General features: G+C 40.1%; 3 protein-coding genes across 3 annotated transcripts; 1 reads left to right on the top strand and 2 right to left on the bottom strand.

Annotated features, from left to right (window-relative positions):
• Positions 1–15: 15 nt before the first annotated feature.
• On the top strand, positions 16–5912 carry styk1b (serine/threonine/tyrosine kinase 1b). Its single transcript, XM_085177486.1, has 10 exons — positions 16–987; positions 1804–1847; positions 2077–2244; positions 2787–3122; positions 3216–3397; positions 3562–3636; positions 3766–3974; positions 4166–4206; positions 5256–5352; positions 5460–5912. Exons 2-10 carry the CDS (start codon positions 1805–1807, stop codon positions 5650–5652), a joined length of 1344 nt encoding a protein of 447 aa, XP_085033612.1. The 5' UTR covers positions 16–987; position 1804; the 3' UTR covers positions 5653–5912.
• A 1011-nt stretch (positions 5913–6923) lies between these two features.
• On the bottom strand, positions 6924–14144 carry phc1 (polyhomeotic homolog 1). Its single transcript, XM_085177484.1, has 14 exons — positions 13332–14144; positions 12506–12627; positions 12253–12366; positions 12089–12154; positions 11601–11744; positions 11229–11372; positions 10362–11120; positions 10132–10264; positions 9850–10028; positions 9696–9759; positions 9521–9608; positions 7689–7860; positions 7252–7483; positions 6924–7163 (listed from the first exon to the last, which is right to left on the bottom strand). Exons 2-14 carry the CDS (start codon positions 12620–12622, stop codon positions 7012–7014), a joined length of 2364 nt encoding a protein of 787 aa, XP_085033610.1. The 5' UTR covers positions 12623–12627; positions 13332–14144; the 3' UTR covers positions 6924–7011.
• A 122-nt stretch (positions 14145–14266) lies between these two features.
• On the bottom strand, positions 14267–20203 carry m6pr (mannose-6-phosphate receptor (cation dependent)). The gene is made up of 7 exons (XM_085177487.1): positions 19838–20203; positions 18208–18380; positions 17861–18024; positions 17577–17686; positions 17086–17216; positions 16874–17000; positions 14267–16762 (listed from the first exon to the last, which is right to left on the bottom strand). Exons 1-7 carry the CDS (start codon positions 19841–19843, stop codon positions 16640–16642), a joined length of 834 nt encoding a protein of 277 aa, XP_085033613.1. The 5' UTR covers positions 19844–20203; the 3' UTR covers positions 14267–16639.
• Between the last annotated feature and the right edge of the window lie 459 nt (positions 20204–20662).

Here is a 20662-nt window from a genome sequence, read left to right as displayed (position 1 = left end):
AAACCCCCAACAATCAAGCGACTCCCCTACGGACGAGCACTTGGCAACAGTTGGAAGGATAAACTCCCCTTTAACAGGAAGAATCTGCTGTGATCAGTTGGGAGTTTAAGTGCTGAAGACGGGACAAAAGACACACTGAGTAGAGAGCCAGCGATTAATGTGTGGTGTGTGAGCACATAGTGTATCGTAAAGTAACACAAGTCTGTGTGTGTTCAGCATTTCTAATGTTTAGCTTGAACTACGTGTTTTTTTTGACAATAACTGTAATATTGTAAACATCAAGTATTGCTGTCATATGAATAATTACTTGTAAATATACTGTAAGTAACCGTGTCTTTGTACAGTGAAGGTTACAGACTCTCCTTCCACACCCTACTTTAAAATTTTAGGTGTAAATATTTTGCACTAAACACAAAACAGAATCTGCTATGCAGTTGCTGTAAATTCTTTGGACCAAGATAATCTTTTCACTAAATACTCCAGAGATGGCAGAACTTGTTATACCAGTTCTGAGCAAAAGACTACCAAACACGCTTAACAAAGGCCCAGCCACTGAAACAAAATTACAACGAGCAACAGTACCAGTTTCCTTACACAAAGACGAGGAAGGCAAGGGTCACGAGTCGCTGTTGTACTTCAGGGAAAAGCACATTACAGAATGTGGTAGAGCACATCAGCACACGCTGAGGAGGAGGGAGGTGGAAAGGAGGAAGAAGAAAGGAGTAAATAGGAGAAGGATATGGTGAAGCAGGTGAGGGTGGAGTTAAGAAAACATAGAAGGCTGAACGAAGACTAGCAGAGAGCACATTGATCCCCTGAGCCTGACAAATCACCTGAGAACAACAAGACAATGAAGCTCTGAACAGCCCAGCTGAGCCCGGACTCGTTCAGCAGGGAAGATGTATGAAAAGTGCCTGACCGCAGTAACAGGATTTCACTTTTGATTATTTCTCGTTTGGCTGTTAAGAGTAAACTGCAGGTGGTGAGGTAAGGCTTTGACCCCTATTTTTCTTCTGTCTGTTTGTAACACATGACCTGTCCTTGTGGCAGCATGTAGGAAGAGTGAGCTGATTAATGCACGCTATGTTAACTTTATGAAAGCGGCTGTAGTGTGGTTGGAGCCTTTTAGTGATTTTTATGACATAATGTATTATTTTTAGTCTGGGTGAATGGGCCGGTGCTGTTTTGCCAATCATGTTTGGCCTTTGGGCGTGTAGTGCATCAGTGGAACTAATGTGATGAAAAAATGCAGGTAAACAGGTTTGGAGCTCTTGGCTGTGACGTAAAAGCGTACTCATGAAGATGAGCTTCTATGAATTTAGACATAGATCATTAGGACTGCTTTGTTAGGCTTTTTCTGATATACATCTTTGATTAAAGTAGTCCAAAAGCCTTCGTGACAAAAATAAAGGTGTTAGACTTTAACTCTGACGGGCTGTTTATGTTTATGACTAGTTTGTAGCAGGAGGGAAATGCTCCGTATACCTCACAGATAGCAATACGACATTTGACGTTTCTGGTCTCAGTTACCTGTTTGCTCAGATGCCTCCTCGTACTGATTACCTGTAAGAGTCACATTACTATTAACAGATTCTGTTCCAGGAACAACAGGCCTGTCAGGCAATACATTTTAATTTGACTACATCCTCCATAACAAAGAAATCAATGATTTTCCTACTGAGAAAATATCTGGACAACTTTTAAGTGTATGAAAGCACTAAAAACCTCCTCAGTATGAAGTCTGGTTGTGTGAGCTTCTTGCATCTCTTCATCTCTTTTTATTTTCTTTTAAATATGTGACAGGATGTCTTCAGACTTTCAGTGCAAAACTGGAGACGTTATCTGTGGTAAGTTTCGTGGCTACTTCTGCTCACTAAACAGGTCTGACCATTTATGGGGCTTGACGAGCCTAACCCTTGTTAGAGAGACGTCTTCTGTCTTTGCCTGAAGATAGAAGATAAACTCTGCACGTCAGCTGAGCAAAAATATTAGCATAGACTGCATAACCATATCTGCCACTTTAAGTACTTTGACTCTAAAGACGGACGTTTCCTTGTGTACATTCCCTGTTTGCAGAGATCCGAGTGTACGAACAGGAGGTGATCGTTGTGCCCGTCTTCCTGCTGGCCAGCTTTCTGATAACTCTGGTCTTCATTTTACTGCTGCGCTTCTGCCCAGAGAAGGTCGATCGTATCCGTCCAAAGTCAAAGGTCACTACCAGGAGGATACTGCATGGCATTGACGGTAAGAACACAAAAAAGAATGAAGTCGACTGTTGTTGTGATTTGGGGCTGCATAAATAAAATTGAATTGAATTGAATGTTTTTTGTGATATTGGTAGTTTAAGTCAAATTTGTGGCCTGTATTTGCTTGTTCATGAAACAACATTATATAAAATTTAATCTAAATGAACAAAAATAATACAATAATAATATATTGAGCTTTTGTGTCCTTTTAATTTTGCTCACTGCTGTGAGACGTGCAAATTTTAATTGTTTTTCTGGAACTGTTTAATTTATTTAAATCATATAAGCAAACACGAACATTTAATAAATGGTTTGTAACACATTGTAATGTTGTGTTAGGCAGATGTAACTTCAGGTGAAGGAGTTTACAAATACTGTGCATTAATAAGTACTACTACAATTTTATGTGTTCGAAAGCACATGCATGTTTCTGCTTCTCAACCTTTTTATAAATGTTAAATAACATGACTTGAAATAGTGTCTAGGTTATGGTCTCATTTACTCCCTGTGTTTTCATACAAGCCTCTATTCTCTCTGTAGCTCCATCAGGTATCAATGTTCTGGAGCATGAAAGCATTGCTTTGGACATGCCCAATTCCTACTCCACCTTCCGGTCCCCGCACACCTACCTCAATAAAGCATTTTCCAATTCTGTGGAGACACTCCCTCAACATCCCAGCCCACCGCCACAGGAGACTTTCAAGCCCACTTTCACTCTCCCGCCGCAGCCCAGAGAGCTGCCCCGCCAGAGGCTCCCAGAGTCCTTCAACCTGGTCACGCCTCTCTCTGGCACCTTCTCCCTGCGCACAGACTCCTCCGTGTCCATCTACAGGGCCCGTATGGAAAACAGGAATGTGGTACTGCGAGTGCTAAATGGTGAGATTTTCACCGATGTTTGTCTGTGAGTTTTGCAGATCTCATTTGGTTTTCAGTGCAAGATTCAGCATTTACTTTTTCTCTCGTTGGCAGACTCGGCTAATGCCACAGAAAGGCACAACTTCCTGGGCTTTGCTTCCTTCCTGGCCCAGCTCGGACCACATCCCTTCCTGCCTGAGCTCCTAGGTGTGGTGTCACTGCGAGCTCCCCTGGTTACAGTTGTGGAAGAACTGGAAAACAGAGACCTGCTCAGCTTCTTGTGGAGATGCAGAGAGGTAGGGAGATACATTTTTAATGAACTTCAAAGATGCAGCGTGTGCTACACTGATTCTCCTTCAAGCAACAAATCAAAGTCAAAGTATGATAAAATCTAAATGTAAATCTCCAAATCAAGATGTAGAGAAGAATTAGTTAGACGTTTTTGTGACTGCCTTTCCAGGACAATGGGGATCCGCCATGTGAAATGACAGAGAAACGAATCTTTACCATGGCAAACCAGGTGGCCAGTGCACTGGTTAGTATACAAATATACTGTATTTTCATTGGCTCTTTTTTAATGCTTGAGGGCAGTCTTTTAATATTTATAGGAACTGCACATGCTCATCTAGTTAATCTTGACTTCGCTGTCATGTTGCCCGATCAGGCGTTCCTTCACAGTAAAGATCTTCTCCATGGAAACATCCGTGCCCGTAGTGTACTGATCAGTAAGATGTTCACAGCCAAGCTTTGGGGCCTGCATGGAGTCTATACACGAAAGAACCAAGGAGCCACGCAGAGGGAGGATCCGAGCATGAAGAAATGGCAGGCACCAGAGGTGCTAGCCAAGAGGCCTGCCAGTGAGAAAAGCGACGTGTGAGTTCTTGTTAGATCTCATTTGAGCCTAATTTTATGTGTCACGTGTATAAAAGATGTCTTGGTGCTTTGTTTACCTTAATATCCTCTGATAGAGATGTTGCTACATGAAATGTGTAGTCTATAAGCTTGTTATTAAACTCCTGGAAGAAAGACTGTAACATCAGTTGCTTTTGTCTGTCCCTTTTTAGCTGGTCCTTTGGTATCTTATTGTATGAAATGACAACTTTGGGTAAGTTCAATTCTTACTTTTTAGAATATACTTGTAACTTTAAAAAGTATTAATGAATACATCTTTCAAGAGTTGAATAATAGAACAATTTGAATTAGCTGTTAGACATGTCTCTGTACTTTTTACTCACTTTACTCTGGGTTCCTGTGTGCAGATGGACTTAGTGTTTTCAAAACAATACATTTGTGTGACAGTAATTTTGGATTTTAAAAGGATTTTTGTGCCAGTGTTGATCCTTAATCTGTAAATTATTTAATTCGATAGAGTTACCTAAGAAAGTCATGCAAACCTTTATAATTTTAACATTGCAAAGTAACACTTGTGTACTTATTTCTATGCAGTCACATGAAACTTTGCTCAGTTCAGATTAATTTATCCACTGCTCTTCTAAAGTCTTACCACAGCATTTCAGTCAGATTGGGGTCATTTGAGCAATTCTGTTGTTTTAGCTATCAGATTGATGGCCTCATATTTGACTCTAGAATACTTTGGTATACAGAGGACTTCACGGTTAACTCAGTGTTTGATTTTACCAAACATCTCCACTTTAGTCTCTTTTGTCCAAAGGACATTGCTCCAGAAGTCTTGTGGTTTCTTCAAATGCAGCTTTGCAAATCTAAGTCATGCTGCCGTGTTCTTTTCAGAGAGAAGAGCTTCTCTCCTGGCAAGCCTTCCAAACAAGTCATACTTGTTCAGTCTTTTTCTAATTGTACTGTCACTAACTTCACAAGCTTCTCTGAGCATTGCACAGTCCGGCCTCATTGACTCCTGGCAGCTGTCTTGAATGTTTTCCATGTGAATCTTTCTCACTGTAACATCGCGGACTTCAAATTGTTTGAAAATAGCCTTTCAATTCCTCCAAGATTGATGGACAGCACCAGTTTCTTCTTTTAGATCATTACTGGTATCTTTTCCCAGACTGCTACTTACCATCTTAATTCCTATGGAAAGAGTAAGGGTGGACTTGGTTTTTTTCACAGGATTGCATCAAAGAGTTTTCACATTTATACGCTATATTGTATCTACTAATTTCTCTTGTGTTTGTCCAGGTGAAGCTCCGTTTGCAGAGATCCCGGCTAATGAGCTTCTGCAGTTTCATCAGCGAGGAAAAAATCTTAAAAAACCATCTAACTGCTCCAACGCACTGTGAGTGTCCACTGCATACTCCAGAAACGCCAAACATGAAGCGCTACACTTCCTCTCGTTAATCACTGCAAAAGTCAGATAAATTTCCTCATCTGTTCTTCGCACAGGTACACGATCATTAAAGGTTGCTGCCAGTGGAAGGATCAAGAAAGACCCACTCTGGCTGAAGTGAGCAAGAAGCTGGCTTCAGGAGAGAAGGCGGCCTCTGACAAGGTCATCAAGGCATCTGGGACAGTTGACATTGAGCAATACCTTAAAGAAGCTGGATATGGCGAAGCCAACAGCTACACTGTTTTCTGATTGCAGCTATCCTCAGCAAAAGCACTTTTACAAAACAAAAAAATGATGTTCAGATGCAATACAATAGCTCAAAACTCTGGGTATGATCACTCTGGGAATTGAAATTGCTCCTTTTTCCTTCTTTCAACAGTTAACTTTGGGAAACATTAGGTTGTTTTTTTTTCCTTTCTTTTTTTTCCAAATTTCATTCATGTGTCTTGCCTTTCCCAATATCTCTAATGTTCAGTTGGTGAAATAAAACCTCCGACTCGACATTTGGACCCGTAAACCTGACCGACGTACAGCTTCAACCTGAACCTGTGCTACATACTGTCCATACATGATGGTTTGCTAATTTTGTTTGAAGATGCCAATGTATGTTCCAATATATATATTTGCCACATTTTTCATGATTTCGTATCAGACGTAAGTGTGGAAATGAAGGACCCATCAATGTAATTTTGCCATTATTTCCATTGTAAATTATGTTTACTGATCAAGTTCAGTTTATGTGAACATGAAAATCTCTGTTTACATGAACTCAAATGTGAATAAAATAAAGATGACCTTATTTTTCATGCGGCTTTCATTGAGTGGAGGAGATAAAAACAAAAACACACAAAGCTCCAGTAACAGGTACTTTTTATTGGTAGTACTGCATACACGCACAGAGAGCGCTTCCAGTCGTTGAAAGAGCAAACCATGAAGAAAACCTATTTTCAGGTAGTTAGGTTGATTAAAGCCACTAAAACTACAGTATCCATGAAAAAATAATTTTGTTTGTAGTATAAAATGAAAAAGATACAAAACTAAACTTTCAATAACTGTTTTAATAACCTAATCAAAAAAGCCCAGGCTTTCTGAGTGTCCTTTCCGTGATATGATTGGAGCCTGGATGGAACATCTATGGCAAACTATAAGCGTAACTACAAAAAGAACGGAAATATCAACGTAATGGACTGTTGCTAATCACGTCGCTAAAGTTAAAGCACCGATCGAAATACAACAAGAAGGCAAGGGTCTTTTTTTTTTGCACCCAAGTGGTGAACTGTCCTAGCACCGATGTCGCTATGCTGTCTGATTTGCAGTTTCTCCTTCCACGCGTAAAAACGCCTCTACTCACAGTGACAGAAAAAAAACAAAAGAAAAACACTACTGACATGTATACTGGACTTCTCACGAACCACTCACACATATGCATTCATGTCTTCTGCACATTCAGTGTCCTGAAAGTAAGCTCTCCATCTTCTTGTCTCTACAAGACCGATGGAGCATCTTCATTAATCCCAAAGTTCTGTCTTTTTTTTTTTAAGAGTCCAAGTGTTGATTTCAGTGAGAAGTTGGCTATGAGAACACAATCCTGGAGTCCTTCAAGCAGCATTACTCACGCAGGCTGTTGATGGAGGCACAGATCTTGAGAGCGGGACCCAGCTTGATGTTCATGGTGGAGATGAGATGGTCCTCACGCAAAAGCAGCAGCGCCTGCCCGTCTATTTCCTGAGACTGAAACTGGGCAGCCAGCTCCTCACAACCTGATCGACCAAGAGACTCAGTTAATGCAGGAGACAATAAAGAGAAACAACATGTAACGAGTGAACTGTAATCAGATGGACCACCAACCTTGAAGTGAGGAGATAAACCTGTAGACTTCGTCCACACTCCACTGGGAAGGAGTCGAAGACAGGAAGCCAGCCCCCTCTAGTGGAAGACTTCCAGGAGCTGAGCTGTCAGACTGAAGAGCGCTGTGCTCGGCTCTTGAGCAGGAGCGGGAAGAACTCGGAGACAGTGAAGGAGAATCGTCTTCTTCGCCATCGCTGGATACTTCATCTGAACGACTGGACTCGGAGTTAAACTGCACCCAAAACAGCAGAAATTGAACTACAATCAGCAGCATTTTTATACTATTATAATGTTGCAGGACAAAAAAGGAAAAAGGATTTCCAAAAACAGCTGTGAATGTTAGTTTTCAAACATAATGGCCTTGATTTTTATTTTGTTTTTAAGACTGTTAACAACAGAAAACACACAAGACATCCTTTAAAACCTACAGGTGTTACCTTGACAGGTAGATGCTTGGTTGATATTTTATTAGAGGTGATATTAGAACTGCTCCTGCGAGTAGAGCCCCTACGCCTAGCAGTGCTCTCTGTGGGTGCTGGATTTGGTGCCAGCCCTGCAGCTGTTCTCCCTCTGCTGGATTTGTAGTGCTGGCTGCAGCTTACATTATACCTGCGAATGAAAAGCAAAGTTAGCACTGAGAGAGACATTCTTGTTTGTTTGCCTCCCCTGAGTAAATTTCCAGTGTTACTATTGTCTAAAAAGGGGGTCAAACTTAGTTTCACATTTAACGAAATGGGTAAAATGAAAATCACATTAAGGATCAGATGTCTTCAGCACACATATCTTGCTTAGTCTTCTCAAATAAAGCCTTTAACCAATTAACAGCAAATCGATAAACATATTGTTTAGCCATCATTCTGTCAAGAAACATGTTTTCAGATAAGAGTAGGCCACCCTGGCGCCAACTCACAACAGCCTGAGTATAAAAGCTACTGCCTGAATTAAAAAAGAAAAAAGCTTCCTGATGTTAAAGCAGAATATTTTTGTTCTTGCACAGCATTTCTCACAAGCCCGAACACGAAACAGCTTTATCTGTGCCATAGTGGCAAATTGGAAACTGCATTCAAAGCCCCATCAATTTGAGATTTAGCTGAAAAAACATTTCAAAGATGTATATCACTTTCTACTACACTTTCTCAAGCTTTTGTTCTCTGGCTCTGTATCTCTGCAGCTATGTAGATTCAAAATTACAATGCTAATTACAGGATTTTTAAAATGGCAGAGACTGTCTCTGACAAAGGGCTACGTGAGCCCTAGATAAAGAAGTACTTCCACCTCCTTTGAATCTGTCTACTTTCATCATTTGCTTTAATTGGTCGTGCCACCCTGTTAGCTAGTGTGTTAGCTTCAAACTTCAGTGTAAGTGGGTAAATCTGCTTATTTTAGCCCTTAGACAAGACCTGCAGATTGCAGCTTCAACTAGGCAGGCCAGAACATAGTAAGAAACTTACTCTCTTTTTAAAGCATTTTTAAAGCAAATAAATGCAAAAATACCCTCCAAAATAATTCAAACTCACTGTAAGCACATTGTTTCTTTGCTTTGCTTTTTTGCTATCCCCCCCTTTGTTTTACAAGAAACATCTTCGATACATTTTTCAAAAAATGCCCGTCTGTGCAAAATGGGTTTCAAAACATAAACAACTACGGGATACTGTTTGTCCGTGATTTGGACAGGGGGAACAAATTATGGCAGGATCAGCATGGTATTATTTGTATCCCACTGTAACTTTACTGTATAAAGAGCTGACATCTCCAAAATGTCAGGAGTAGTTAGTTATTATAAGAAGTGTGTGTGAACTTAAAATCAAGAATGTGGGAAGGGAGACCTACCTTGGCACTTGTGCAGGTGAAGCCAAAGGGAAGATATGTTTCACCATATTTTCTAGTCTTTGGCTTGGAAGGAAGTTGGTTTGGAAACATATTTGGCGATGCTTCATCTCCTGCTTTGCATTTGTGTGGGAGCCCCGTCAAAAACCTCTCCATTGTGCTAGCAGTGTCCAAGCAGTCTTTTTTTTTTTTTTTCTCATATCGTGCTGCCCCCTGCAATGGCTCTGCGCCCCCCCCCCCCCCCCCCAGGGGGCGGGCCCCACACTTTGGGAACCTCTGTTCTAACCAAATACTGCAGTCAGTAGCTTAAACTGCAAAGGCTTTAGCTGTTTTTCTAATAAGATATGAATGTCCTTTGAACCTCTGACCTTTTATGGCTAATTAAGAAGGAACAAAACAACACATAATGTGTATGTAAGCTGAAACAGAAACAAAACTGTACCTTTTGGCGCAAGTATTAGTACAGAACCTCTTTGATCCTCTGAACTGGCTGGCTGGAGCAAGGTTCCCACAGTATTCACACTTCAACACTGAGTAGGGAAAGAAAGACTTTACACTACTGACCATAAACACAGCTTAAAGATACCATACTTAATGAATAATAAACCACCACTTACATGGAGGTCCATTTTCTGTGCAGCCAACCAGGGCAAAATCTCCGTCTTTGGGAAGCCGAGCAACCTGTGACATCAAGATAGTAAGACACTTTTTTTTTCTCATGGTAACCTTCACATTTATTATCTGACTCTGTGCGTGTATTATCACACTTACAGGGAAGGGCTCAGCTCCCTCCTGAATCACAAAGCCCTCGATAACATGAGTGAGAACTTGTGGTTTGACGACAGCCTGGGGAACGGGTGCTCTGTCTTTGTCCCCGTGCCCTACTCTTGACAATGGGAGAGGCAAAGAAAGCGTGGGAGGAGATGAGAAGGCAGCTTCTGAAGGAGGAGCTGGTGAATCATGAAAAAGAAAAAATAATGAGTTTACAGTGAGAATTTTGAAGACGTTCTACAAACGTTTTATGCATGAATTGGAGACGACAAGCTGACGTACCCGAGTCCTTTGTAGGTGCAGGAGATAAAGGAGGAGCCGAGTCTTTCATGGGTGCTGAGTCTGAAGATTCTGTCATCTCATTCAGGCCATCACAGTCATATTTCCTCTTGAGAGAGCCAAGAGGAACTTTTGTCTAACAGCATGTGGGGGAAAAAAAGCCCTGTTACAATCCCTTGTACAAAGACGTCTCTCCCTACACCTAACCCAAGCAGTAAATCCTTTGATCTTACCATAGTACTGTTGCTGGAGGCCGTGCCAACATTCCCACCAGATGGACTTTCCTGGGCTGTGCTATTTCGTGCCTGTGCCAGGGCCACAGCTTGCATATTTCCTGCTAAGCCCTGCCTGGCTCCCACGAGCTGGACAGGGATGTGAGGAGGGTTGTGACCTGCAGCAGTGGACTGATTATTGCTAGGTGGAGCTGGGAGAATGGGCGGTGGGTGTCGAGGGGGCAGCTGCAACGGTAAACGATGTCCCTGAGCTGTCTTGGGCTGTATTGGAACAGGACCTTTGTCTACATTAGTGCTGGACTGTTGCAGGGGTTGCACCACCAGAGTTTGAGTGTTAACATTCGCCTTTGGTGCCACTGAGCCAATAGGGTAGCCCTGGGTGGAGGTAGGAACATTTGACGTGGGTACTAGGATCACCGGTGCAGCAGAGGGGGTCAGGAGGAGTTGGGAGAGAGGGAGTCCTGGAGAAGAAGTGGATGAAGAAGCTACAGAAGAAGCAGAAGTTACAGTCATGGCAGCCTGATTTCCAGTCTTTACAGTCAGTGGATTTGTGGCAGACTGTTGTGTAAAGCTGCTCTTGGCAATTTGTTGTTGCTGTTGTGGTTGCACTTGTTGCTGCTGAACTGTCTGTGGGAAACTCTGTTGTTGTTGCTGCTGCTGACCAAGAGGAAAGCCAGAAGCATCTTTCCTTTCTGGAAGCTCAGATTTAACAGCAACTGCTTTGGTTGTGGAAGCACAGTGTAAGGCAAGGTTCTGCACCTGAGAGATTATGAAAGGAGCAGGGTGTGATCAAATTTAAATAGTTCTTCCTTCACAACCATTTCTTCAAGATTACATGATTAGAGCGTTTGGTAAAAGCACACAAACCTGATCATTGTCAGACTGGGTGCTAGCACCGGTAGAAGCAACTTCGTGCTGTTGCTGCTGCTGCTGGGGCTGAGTTTGAGCAACTGCTGCAACAGTAGCAGTTGCTGGGCCACCAGGCATGAAGATGAGCTGAGAACGGTTGACCTATGTGGGAAACAGCAGAGATGGTCAACCTTTATTTCTCTTAATGACTGCATGAAAGATTGAATGATTTCCCTGCATTTTCTCTGGATTGTCTGTCCAGTGTGAATTTTACACAAAGGTTTCCAACCGTTCTTACTATATCATAACAATATGTTACATAAATTAATTCAAAGTATATGCATTTAATAGATTAAACATAGATATTGTGGATAATCAGTTTTAACCCACTCTAAGATACATCTGTCCCGGTCCTGCTGAGTTTCCACCCAGCAGCACTGACTGGTTGATAGCAGTCTTGGTTGCAGAGGTGGCCGGACCATGAGGACGAGGGCTGGACATAGTCCCTCCCGCAGAGGTGGTGCTTAGATTGACCTGGAAGGCACACACATATTTATATTTTAACTCAAACTTTAAGAGAGCCAAGGCTGAGGTGTTTTGAACATGTACAGAGGATTGATAGTGGATATATTGGACAAAAAATACTGAATATAGAGCTGGTAGGTAAGAAGAATAGAGGAAAATCAGAGAGAAGGTTCATGGATGTAGTGAAGGAGGACATGCAGATTGTTGGTGTTACAAAAGAGGAAGCAAGGGATAAACTGTGATGAACATAAATGATCCGTTGTGGCAACCCCTAAAGGGTGCAGCTGAAAGAAGACTCAAATCTTTCTAATTATCTGTAAGATATAATTAAATAATAATTTACAAAAACTTACAGTGGTGGGCACTTGGGAGATGCTGTTACTTGGAGTATTGGACTGGCGACTAGCAGCAAGTGTGGCCTGTTTTAAAGAGACATGAAAAGGTTTGATTGGGACATGTCTGCTTGTTTTTATTTTTGTCTTTTTCTTGTTGTTGTGCATGTATATTCTTGTCATACCTGTTGCACAGCAGCTAAGTTGTGGAACTGAGCACTATTTGCGATCTGCTGCTGAAGCATGAGCTGCTGGAAGTACTGAGCAGCATTAGGCTGTCTTTGCAGAGCTTGCAGAGCCTAAAAAAACATACATAAATACATACTTATTTGGCTAATACCAATTCAAAAGTTTGTTTTTCATTTTTTAATTTAAATGGTACTGTTATTGTGACATGTAAGGCATTCAATTTGTTAACATTTGGACACAATCACTCACCTGTACAGCCTGTCTCTCATACAGAGACATGCGGGCTATCTGTGGTGCATGAGAATTGCCACTTGTCTGAGAATTTCCATTGTTGGTGCCTGTATTTTGGTCTTCACCTGCATCCATGTTTACTGCTCAAAACGAAAAGGCCAGTCATCAGAAGTAGCTGTGTCAACAGTTTTAACTATAAACGATCTATATGGTGTATTCGCTACTTCTCACTGTGGGCACAGAGAGAAATAAAGAAAAAAATTAATAGGCGACAAATGAAATGATTAGTCATTAAATATAAACAAAGGCGGATTATTAAACATCCTTTGTTGGACTGCACCCTCAAAGTTTCCAATTGATTTTTTATGTTTTTAAAGTGCAGCAGATTATTCTCTCTTGTGGGCATATCACGAGTTTTTACTATCGTGGCAAGCAGGAGCATTGTGGTATTTTCTACAGCAGGCCTGTTGTCAAGATGATTGATGGGTAGGAAAGAAAGACCAATATGGAGGAAAAGTTGAAAATAGCAAAGGAAGCTAGCTATCCAGCGATGGCTAACTACAAAGGATTACACAGGTTTAACGATCTCTCGACACTAGTACAGTATACCATAGTTTAAAAAAATGCATTCCCGTGTGCAGCAAAACTCCGAATGCATATATAGAAAATGAAAGTAGATGAGTCGTTTGTTTGACGCAAACACCTAACTAAAAAACATAAACAGAGGCTAACTAATTAGCAATGCTATCTGTTTTCTGCAGAGAGAAAGCAAGCAGCTAGCTGACTATTACTGCTGCTGCTACATGTCAGAGCTTAATGCCTTTCGGTGTCCGTTTGTGTCTACCTCTTCTTGGCTTTCCGTCGTTTTCACAGTTAAATTGAGTTATTTTTCGGATATTGGTTGTAGCTACCAACAACGACAGGGATTTCTAGGTTTTTTGCCTCCAACAAAACCCCGCCCCTCACAAAGCAGTTCTTTTCCCCTTCTTCTTCTTTTTTGGATACTCTGGAAGACTGTAAACCATTGTTAACAGACGGACGGAGCCACCTACTGTTTCAGTGTGTAAACTGCATCGAAATCTATTTGTGTACTTTGGCAAACAAACTGGGATTTATGCAATTCGTTTTTATATAATGTTTTTAAAAAACTTACAGAGAGCTAACCTTTGTAATGAATATAAGTACTTTTGATAACTACAGTTTTCTGCAAAAGACACTCCTCATTTCTTTATATTTTCTAGGAGTCATACACTAACCTTTTAGTGATTCCAGCATAAAAAGACGCCTAGCCTAAATCTTCACAATGTTCCCAAAAACACTGTCAGTACAGTGAAAACATACCTGGATAGAAACATACAATGGAACACTATCAGTCATGGATTGGCCTCCCCATAGCCTGGACCTCAATTTTACTGAAGGAGTGCAGGATCATTTTGACAACGGAGCAAAAATTACCCAACACCTAAAGAAGAGTTTTGAATGTCTTCAAGAAGCCTGGAGGACTATTCCTGAAGGCTACATAAAATTACAAGAAAGCTGCTAAAAGATGTGTGCTCAAGAATAAACATTGGTCATGTCTGAGCCTTTCTCCATGTTAGTTAACAACAGTTTATCACTATAAGCGCTTAATTGCACCTAATTTAATACAAGGTTTATGACTATTCTAGTTTATGAATGCATTTGTTTATATAATCCATTATTTCTAATATAACCTAATTTATTCCATCAAATCCTAAAAGATGAGTGCACATAGGTTTATGGAGTTATCACAGCATAAACTAGTTTTATAATTTCTTTTTAATAGAATCAGAAAAAAAACAAAGATTTGTGACTTGTGTAAATTTTTAGCCAAACATAACATTAATCCTATGAAACCTCAGACCAGTGAACTAAGCAAAGAAAATTCAGTGTTAACACAAAAGCGAAAAAGACCAAATATCAGTGCTCACAGTGAATACAAGTAGCATAACTCAATGATAATTAACAGAAAAATAACGTTCACGTCCTGTACAAAAAAAAGCCTGGTTCAGTCCTTAGCAGCACTGATGTTTAGGTTTATGTAAAAATATTATAAATCCCATTAATGTCAAGTTTAAAAGTTTAACATTTTTACAACTAGAGTACTGAAAATGAAGTACCCTCATTGCTGCCGTATGCATCTCCTATTGCAGCCTGAACATGAGTCTATAGTAGTAAGGTGGGTACACGTAGCACTGTTTCTGCGCTTTGGATCAATTTCACCACATCAAGAAGCAGGTCAGTGTTTAAGCACTATAATGTTCATTATTAAACTGTTTTGTGATTATTAAAATGTAAATATTCCTTTATATTTGATTATTTCATGAAAAAGCACAGAAGACAATTTCTGAATAAGTATAAATAGCAGAATTCAGATATAATTGCCTTCAAATTCGCAACATTTAAATGACAAAATATACATTAAGTGAATTTAATTTTGAATTTTAGTTGGATCCTTTGCTCCTCACCACAAATTTCGTTGGTATTGCATCAGCACCACTGACCTCTGACAAAAATTAAACCGTGGAGCTCAGATTTCAGTCAAGCGGCCGACCTTCTGACTGGGATCTTAGCGCCAAGCTTCTCTGCAACATGTGAGAAAGGACGACGCCCAGCTAAAAATCAAATTCAGTTCAACTTTGGTTTGTTTGCACTGATTTCTAAATGTGTGGTAAGGCTGTAAGTACAGTCCCTGTACTTAACCATTTACATTCACATGTTACAAACCTGACTTTTTAACCTAAACAATAACTGTTTAAACTGCACACACATTTATTTGTATGCCTGTGAACATTAAGCAAGCTCAAACCAAATAAACACAGAGGGGTGTACTATGAAGCCAGATTAATGGGTTAGCGAGGTATGTTGGGCTTTCATTCACTCTCTTTTAAGCATCTTAACTACTGTCATACACGTAGCCTGGTCCTGCGCAGGCTTTCGGTTTGTAATCGAACTGAAGAGCCACATTTTCACAGATTCTCTTATTTACAGTAAGCTTTAGCTGCAATACAGATTCTCTGCTGTAGGAATGTCATTTATCCAGAATATAAAACCTGTTGAGACACTTCTAAAACAGCACTGCAGATTCTAACTGGAATATTCAATTTTTCTTTTATAAATGTCTTTATTTTTGGTCCTAATCTGCTAGAATTCCACCTACTGGAACAAAGTTTAGAACGGTTACACCAAGAATTCTGAATCAATAAAAGTAATTTATCTTACAAGTGACGACAAACTGAAGCGATGCTTTCTTTAGGCTGTGGGAGTGTGTTAAAGTTTAAGAGCTGTAATTTGTCACGTTAGAAATCAACAGCAGAGGTGAAATAAATATATTATGAGGTAAACTATTTAATTTACTGATAAGTGAGCATGTAATGATCGTGACTTCACAAGATTAAAGATTTTCTGCAGCATTACTCTCGTTTCCTTTGCAGCTGCAGTGTTGCATGTTATTTATAGATCTGTATCACTGGATTAGACGGAGCTCAAATTATCGATTTTGTAAAGTGAAAGAGTTAAATGACACATCTAAAACTGCACAGAGCATGAAGCAGAAAGCCTGAGTTAATGAAGAAAACTGATAACCACCATTGTAACCCTTATCCCTTATCGGGGCTTCTAGTTTTTTATCAAGCCAGCTAACACAACCCCACCAATTATATTGAATTTGCTTTTCAGTACACCCCTCTGCTCGTGACAAACCAACAACATCTGAGAAAAAAAATAAAGCATTCGTTTAGCAGAAAAGAACTGTACACAATGTGGCATTTAGCTGACATAAGATAGAAATATGAATCTTCAAATTCTCCCTTTTCTGCAAGATTTTCACAGAAGAGTCTTTATTGTGAAATAGCTTTCTTGGAGGAATCACTCATTTGTCTGACATCAAACAACTGTTTGAAACGTACGGTGTAAAAAGTGTGGACAGGATCATCAGCCCTATGAGTAACATGCCCTCCTGTGTGACAGGGAGATGAAGTCTGGAATAAACACAGAATTAGCAGGTACTGACGTAATTCACTCACAACCCACCCCTCCCACAAGAAAACAGACTTGTGTCTACAAGCAGCCTGATAAGCTGTAACCGATTAAACTGCATCACACGGTGAAGATTTTAGTCCCAACATACTAAGGTCACATAGGCAGCAAGTGGTCATCTCTCTCCTCTGGCTCTTCCTGTAAATTGTCTGTAGCCACTCCCCTGTAAGCTGGCGATTCCTCTCGCTTGCGCGACCGGCACACAAAGTCACATCCATCCTGTAAGCACAGTGAAGAAAAAAACAAAAACAATTGTCCTTATTTATTTATTTTTATTTCATCAGACTCTGACCTTTCACTGACGGTGTTCATCAATTAGATTTAGCTTACCGCTGCCAGGTTTCCAAACTCCACCCAAAAAGCATAATTGGGGAATTGCTCCACCCCTTTAGCTCCAACGATCACCCGCTGGTAGAGGAAACCTCCAACAAGGTAAACAGCCAGAAGAGAGAAACCACTGAAATGTGAGAGGTTATGATTATTGATCGTCTGTAATATTACAAGCTCTCACATTCATTAAATTAACAGATGACTTTACATACATGATGAGAATAATGGAGCCAGTGCTGAGCTTGGACTCAATTACTGGACACACTGAACTGGCGTCCAACTCAAACAGATAGAAACAGTCTTCCCCCTTTTCCCTGTCCTCCAGAACCACCTCCAGCTTACTCTGGGAGAGAGAGTGAAACACAGGTGTATACAAAGTGTCTTTGTGCAACTTTCTAAACATGCAACATGTGTATAACAGGTTTTTATTTCAATAACTCTGTTTAATACGAATAGGCTCATTCTGTGTTCCACTGTATTAAACGTCTTCGTCACTCTACTGTAAATATCCTTGCTTGGTTTCATGTGTCTGGAAAGCCTTGAGCTTCACGGAAACATTATTCAGAGCGCCCTCATGGATCAAATTTCATTTTCACAGACCTGATGCAACATGCCACCACGGCTGCAGCTGACTGCTTTTTGTTTCTGTTTTTTTCCTCAAACTCAAATCTGCTCAGCTAGAAGCTTTGCACATTTCATTTACCACTTTTACATTCCTGTCGCAAGAGATCATAATGATGGCTTTCCTTTCTTCCTTATTGCAGTGTCTATCGTATTTTTCACCGTTTGTGTAGATCAGCATCACCCAGTCACCTGAAAGGACACGTTTGATAAGATTTAGATTTATACTCCTCAGAATTTGCCTCAGGCTATGATGCAATTATGAATTATTTATCAGTTTCCAATACAGTTAAGATTCATGCACATGCCCTTACGGTCATGTCTGAACTAATAAGAGAATGTTTTTCGGATTTTGCATAGTCTTACTTCCTCCAATGGCCTTTGTATGCGTGTATTTGCCAATCACTGTTGTATTCTGTATTTTCTTGTCCACTTGAATAACCCCAGCATTGGGAGCACCCCCTGCATCCCCACATAGCTGGAACACATATGTGTAGCTCTCGTTCGAAGCCTTGTCCTCAGCTGTAAAGCTGTCAAAAAAGAACAAATCCCAGAAAGAAATTAAATAAACAGATATAGATTCTTCCTTTAACATAAAATTATATTATTAAACATGCTCCCAGTGACTACTGGGAACACAACAGGGATTCCAAAAACATCTCATCTCCTAACAAGCACTGAATACGCTGGTACACAAGTGAATCATTCCTTACTTCTTTCCTACGAGCGGCTCTAGTCGCTCCAGAACTTTCTGCTGTGATGGACTGTGAGATATCAGTTTGCAGTCTTTGGTGCTCTTCACACTATACACCCCACTCACAGAGAGGACCAGATGAAATGCCACGATCCACACGAGGAACGAGATTCCTCTGCAGCTACTGAACACCTGGAACAGATGTTAGATGATAAAGAAAAAACAATCAAAACGGGCAATTCTCAAATGTGATTGCTTGCTATTTGTTTCATGTTAGTAGGATTACGTTTATTGTGAGACCATACAAACTGTCTAATGCAAGACTGTTTCAAACCATTTACATTACAGTAAGTATTAGTATTAGTATAAACGGTGGCATTATTGAAATACTTGCGGTCAACCATACAAATGCAGTGGAGATGAGCATCAGGGGTAATTTGTAACTGAAGGATAGCAGCAAGATTGAACGGGAAGGCTTACATGATTATAGTGAGATGGTAGAGGAGACAGTGGGTCTAAAATAGCAGGCACACAGGAGGTAGCAGAGCTGAAGATACTAAGATCTTCAGTCAGAGTGATCAGAAGGGACAGGATTAGAAATGAGTACATCTGAGGGACAGCGGACGTTGAGCGGTCTAGAAAGAAAGTTTGAAAGGCAAGGTTGTGATGTGCAGAGGAGGGATTTTAGATCCATATAGAGCTGCCAGCCAGGAGAAAAGAGGAAAATCACAGGGTAGATTCATGCATGTCGTGAAGGAGGACATGCATGTGACAGAAGATAAAGGTAGCTTAAGCTGAAAGCAGATGTGCTGTGGTGACCCCTAAAGGGAGCAACCAAATAAGAAGCAGAAACAACTGCAGTGTGGTAGCTATCCCTTTAAGAGCTCAAACGAGTTATTGGGTAATGTCATAGTCATATGACAGAAAACTAGAAAAAAAAAAACCTATATCTTAAAAATTTAAAAACAAACATTTACTCATTTAATTTGAATATTCATCATCTGTTATATTCAGCTGAATTCCTTTGGGTTTTAAGACTGCTATCTAGAAAAAAGAAATCTAAATATTTAGTTATAGCAGCACTTTTTTTGATAATCGTCTGACACTTCAAAACACAATGAACCTGTTATGTTAGTTTAATGTGTACATTAAAATAAATCTGTGGCAATTCTGATGCTTTTGACACCTTGTTACAGGTTGCAGGTTTTTGCATTAACACAAAGTACCTCAGTTATCGGGTACTTATATTTAGTGCATTATTCCACAAACTGCGTTTTTTAACACCGCAGTATATAAAATCATAAAAATAGGTGAAAACAAGGGAATACTCAAAACTTCAGTGGTTAAACTTTGAATATGAAGCACCTTTCACATGCTTCCTGAACAAAGAGAGGGGAGTAAAGAGACGCCCACTTTCCTATTCATTTAAAATGGGGGGGGGAAATTTTTAAAGACATAAAACATAGCACTAAACTAAAAGACAATAACGATATAGGAAATTCAGTTGTGAAAGGAGATGTTTGCAAGTCTTTCCTGAAAAGAAAGTATGCATCCAAAATGTCTGCTTCTATTTGCACGAGGCAATAAGTTTTACTGATGAGGAAACATCTCTGACAAAGATGCTACTTTGGCCTGGATTGCACACCTACCTTCATGATTTCCGTCACTGCGAACCAGCGGGGAAATCTTCTTTGTGAGAAATCTAACAGTTTATCATACAAGCTGACAGTTTAAACAGTTGCTCTGAGCTTCCTCACGCTAACGTCGCTTCCTGGTTGACTCAATTAGCAACTAGCCGACTCTTTAGATATGCGCATAAAACAAACTTCATCTGCGCGGAATCTGTTTTATATTATTATTTTTAATCAACGTTTTTTTTTTCCCCCCCTTTTAATTCTGCCCTGAAGAGATAACACGCTTTCCCTTCAACTGTGCCCAAGAGGCTAACAGGCTAGAGATAGCGGTGAAGGAGTGCGGAAGTGAAACCAAACAGAGCAACACGCGCATGTGACAGTCCAAATGAAACTCGGCCAATGAAAGGCGGCTGAGGCCACGCACACCCGCGTCAGCTGACAGGGGAGCAAGCGTCACAGAAAGGTTTACTAAGTCACAGCGTCACCATTCATGGTATTTCTGTCAGGCAAAACAATTAATACATGCAATAATAAATAAAATAAATACGTAAGTAAATAAACAAGATAAACAAAAAATTAATAATAAATACATAATACATATAAATACAACAAAATAAATACATAACTAATACATAAAATAAAACTAAAATAAATAAAATAAAATAAAGTAAGCAAATGAATAAACGCGCTTGATGGTATAATGTGGAATTTTGTGCGCTCTGCCAAACAGAATCAAACAACTATTATTCAAACAACAAACTAAATCCTGTAAATTTAATTGATCACTGATATAAATAACAAATATTATCTTTATAACTACATAGTGGAAATTCTTGTTTG

The sequence above is a fragment of the Neolamprologus multifasciatus genome, chromosome 11 (genome assembly GCF_963576455.1).
Source record: "Neolamprologus multifasciatus chromosome 11, fNeoMul1.2, whole genome shotgun sequence".
Taxonomy (NCBI): domain Eukaryota; kingdom Metazoa; phylum Chordata; class Actinopteri; order Cichliformes; family Cichlidae; genus Neolamprologus; species Neolamprologus multifasciatus.
The sequence above is the reverse complement of the archived record's forward strand: the minus strand, read 5'-3'. Positions and strand labels throughout refer to the sequence as shown.

Excerpts from the sequence above, each read along its gene's own strand:
- styk1b (XM_085177486.1), top strand. The coding sequence starts at position 1,805 with ATGTCTTCAGACTTTCAGTGCAAAACTGGAGACGTTATCTGTG. Across the intron at positions 2,245-2,786 it reads GATACTGCATGGCATTGACG|CTCCATCAGGTATCAATGTT; the intron begins GTAAGAACACAA and ends TTCTCTCTGTAG. Across the intron at positions 3,637-3,765 it reads ACCAGGTGGCCAGTGCACTG|GCGTTCCTTCACAGTAAAGA; the intron begins GTTAGTATACAA and ends TTGCCCGATCAG.
- phc1 (XM_085177484.1), bottom strand. The coding sequence starts at position 12,622 with ATGGATGCAGGTGAAGACCAAAATACAGGCACCAACAATGGAAATTCT. Across the intron at positions 11,373-11,600 it reads CGGGACAGATGTATCTTAGA|GTCAACCGTTCTCAGCTCAT; the intron begins GTGGGTTAAAAC and ends TTTCCCACATAG. Across the intron at positions 10,265-10,361 it reads CCTCCAGCAACAGTACTATG|ACAAAAGTTCCTCTTGGCTC; the intron begins GTAAGATCAAAG and ends ACATGCTGTTAG.
- m6pr (XM_085177487.1), bottom strand. Across the intron at positions 17,687-17,860 it reads TACAAAGGCCATTGGAGGAA|GTGACTGGGTGATGCTGATC; the intron begins GTAAGACTATGC and ends GTGTCCTTTCAG. Across the intron at positions 17,001-17,085 it reads GGCTCCATTATTCTCATCAT|TGGTTTCTCTCTTCTGGCTG; the intron begins GTATGTAAAGTC and ends CTCACATTTCAG.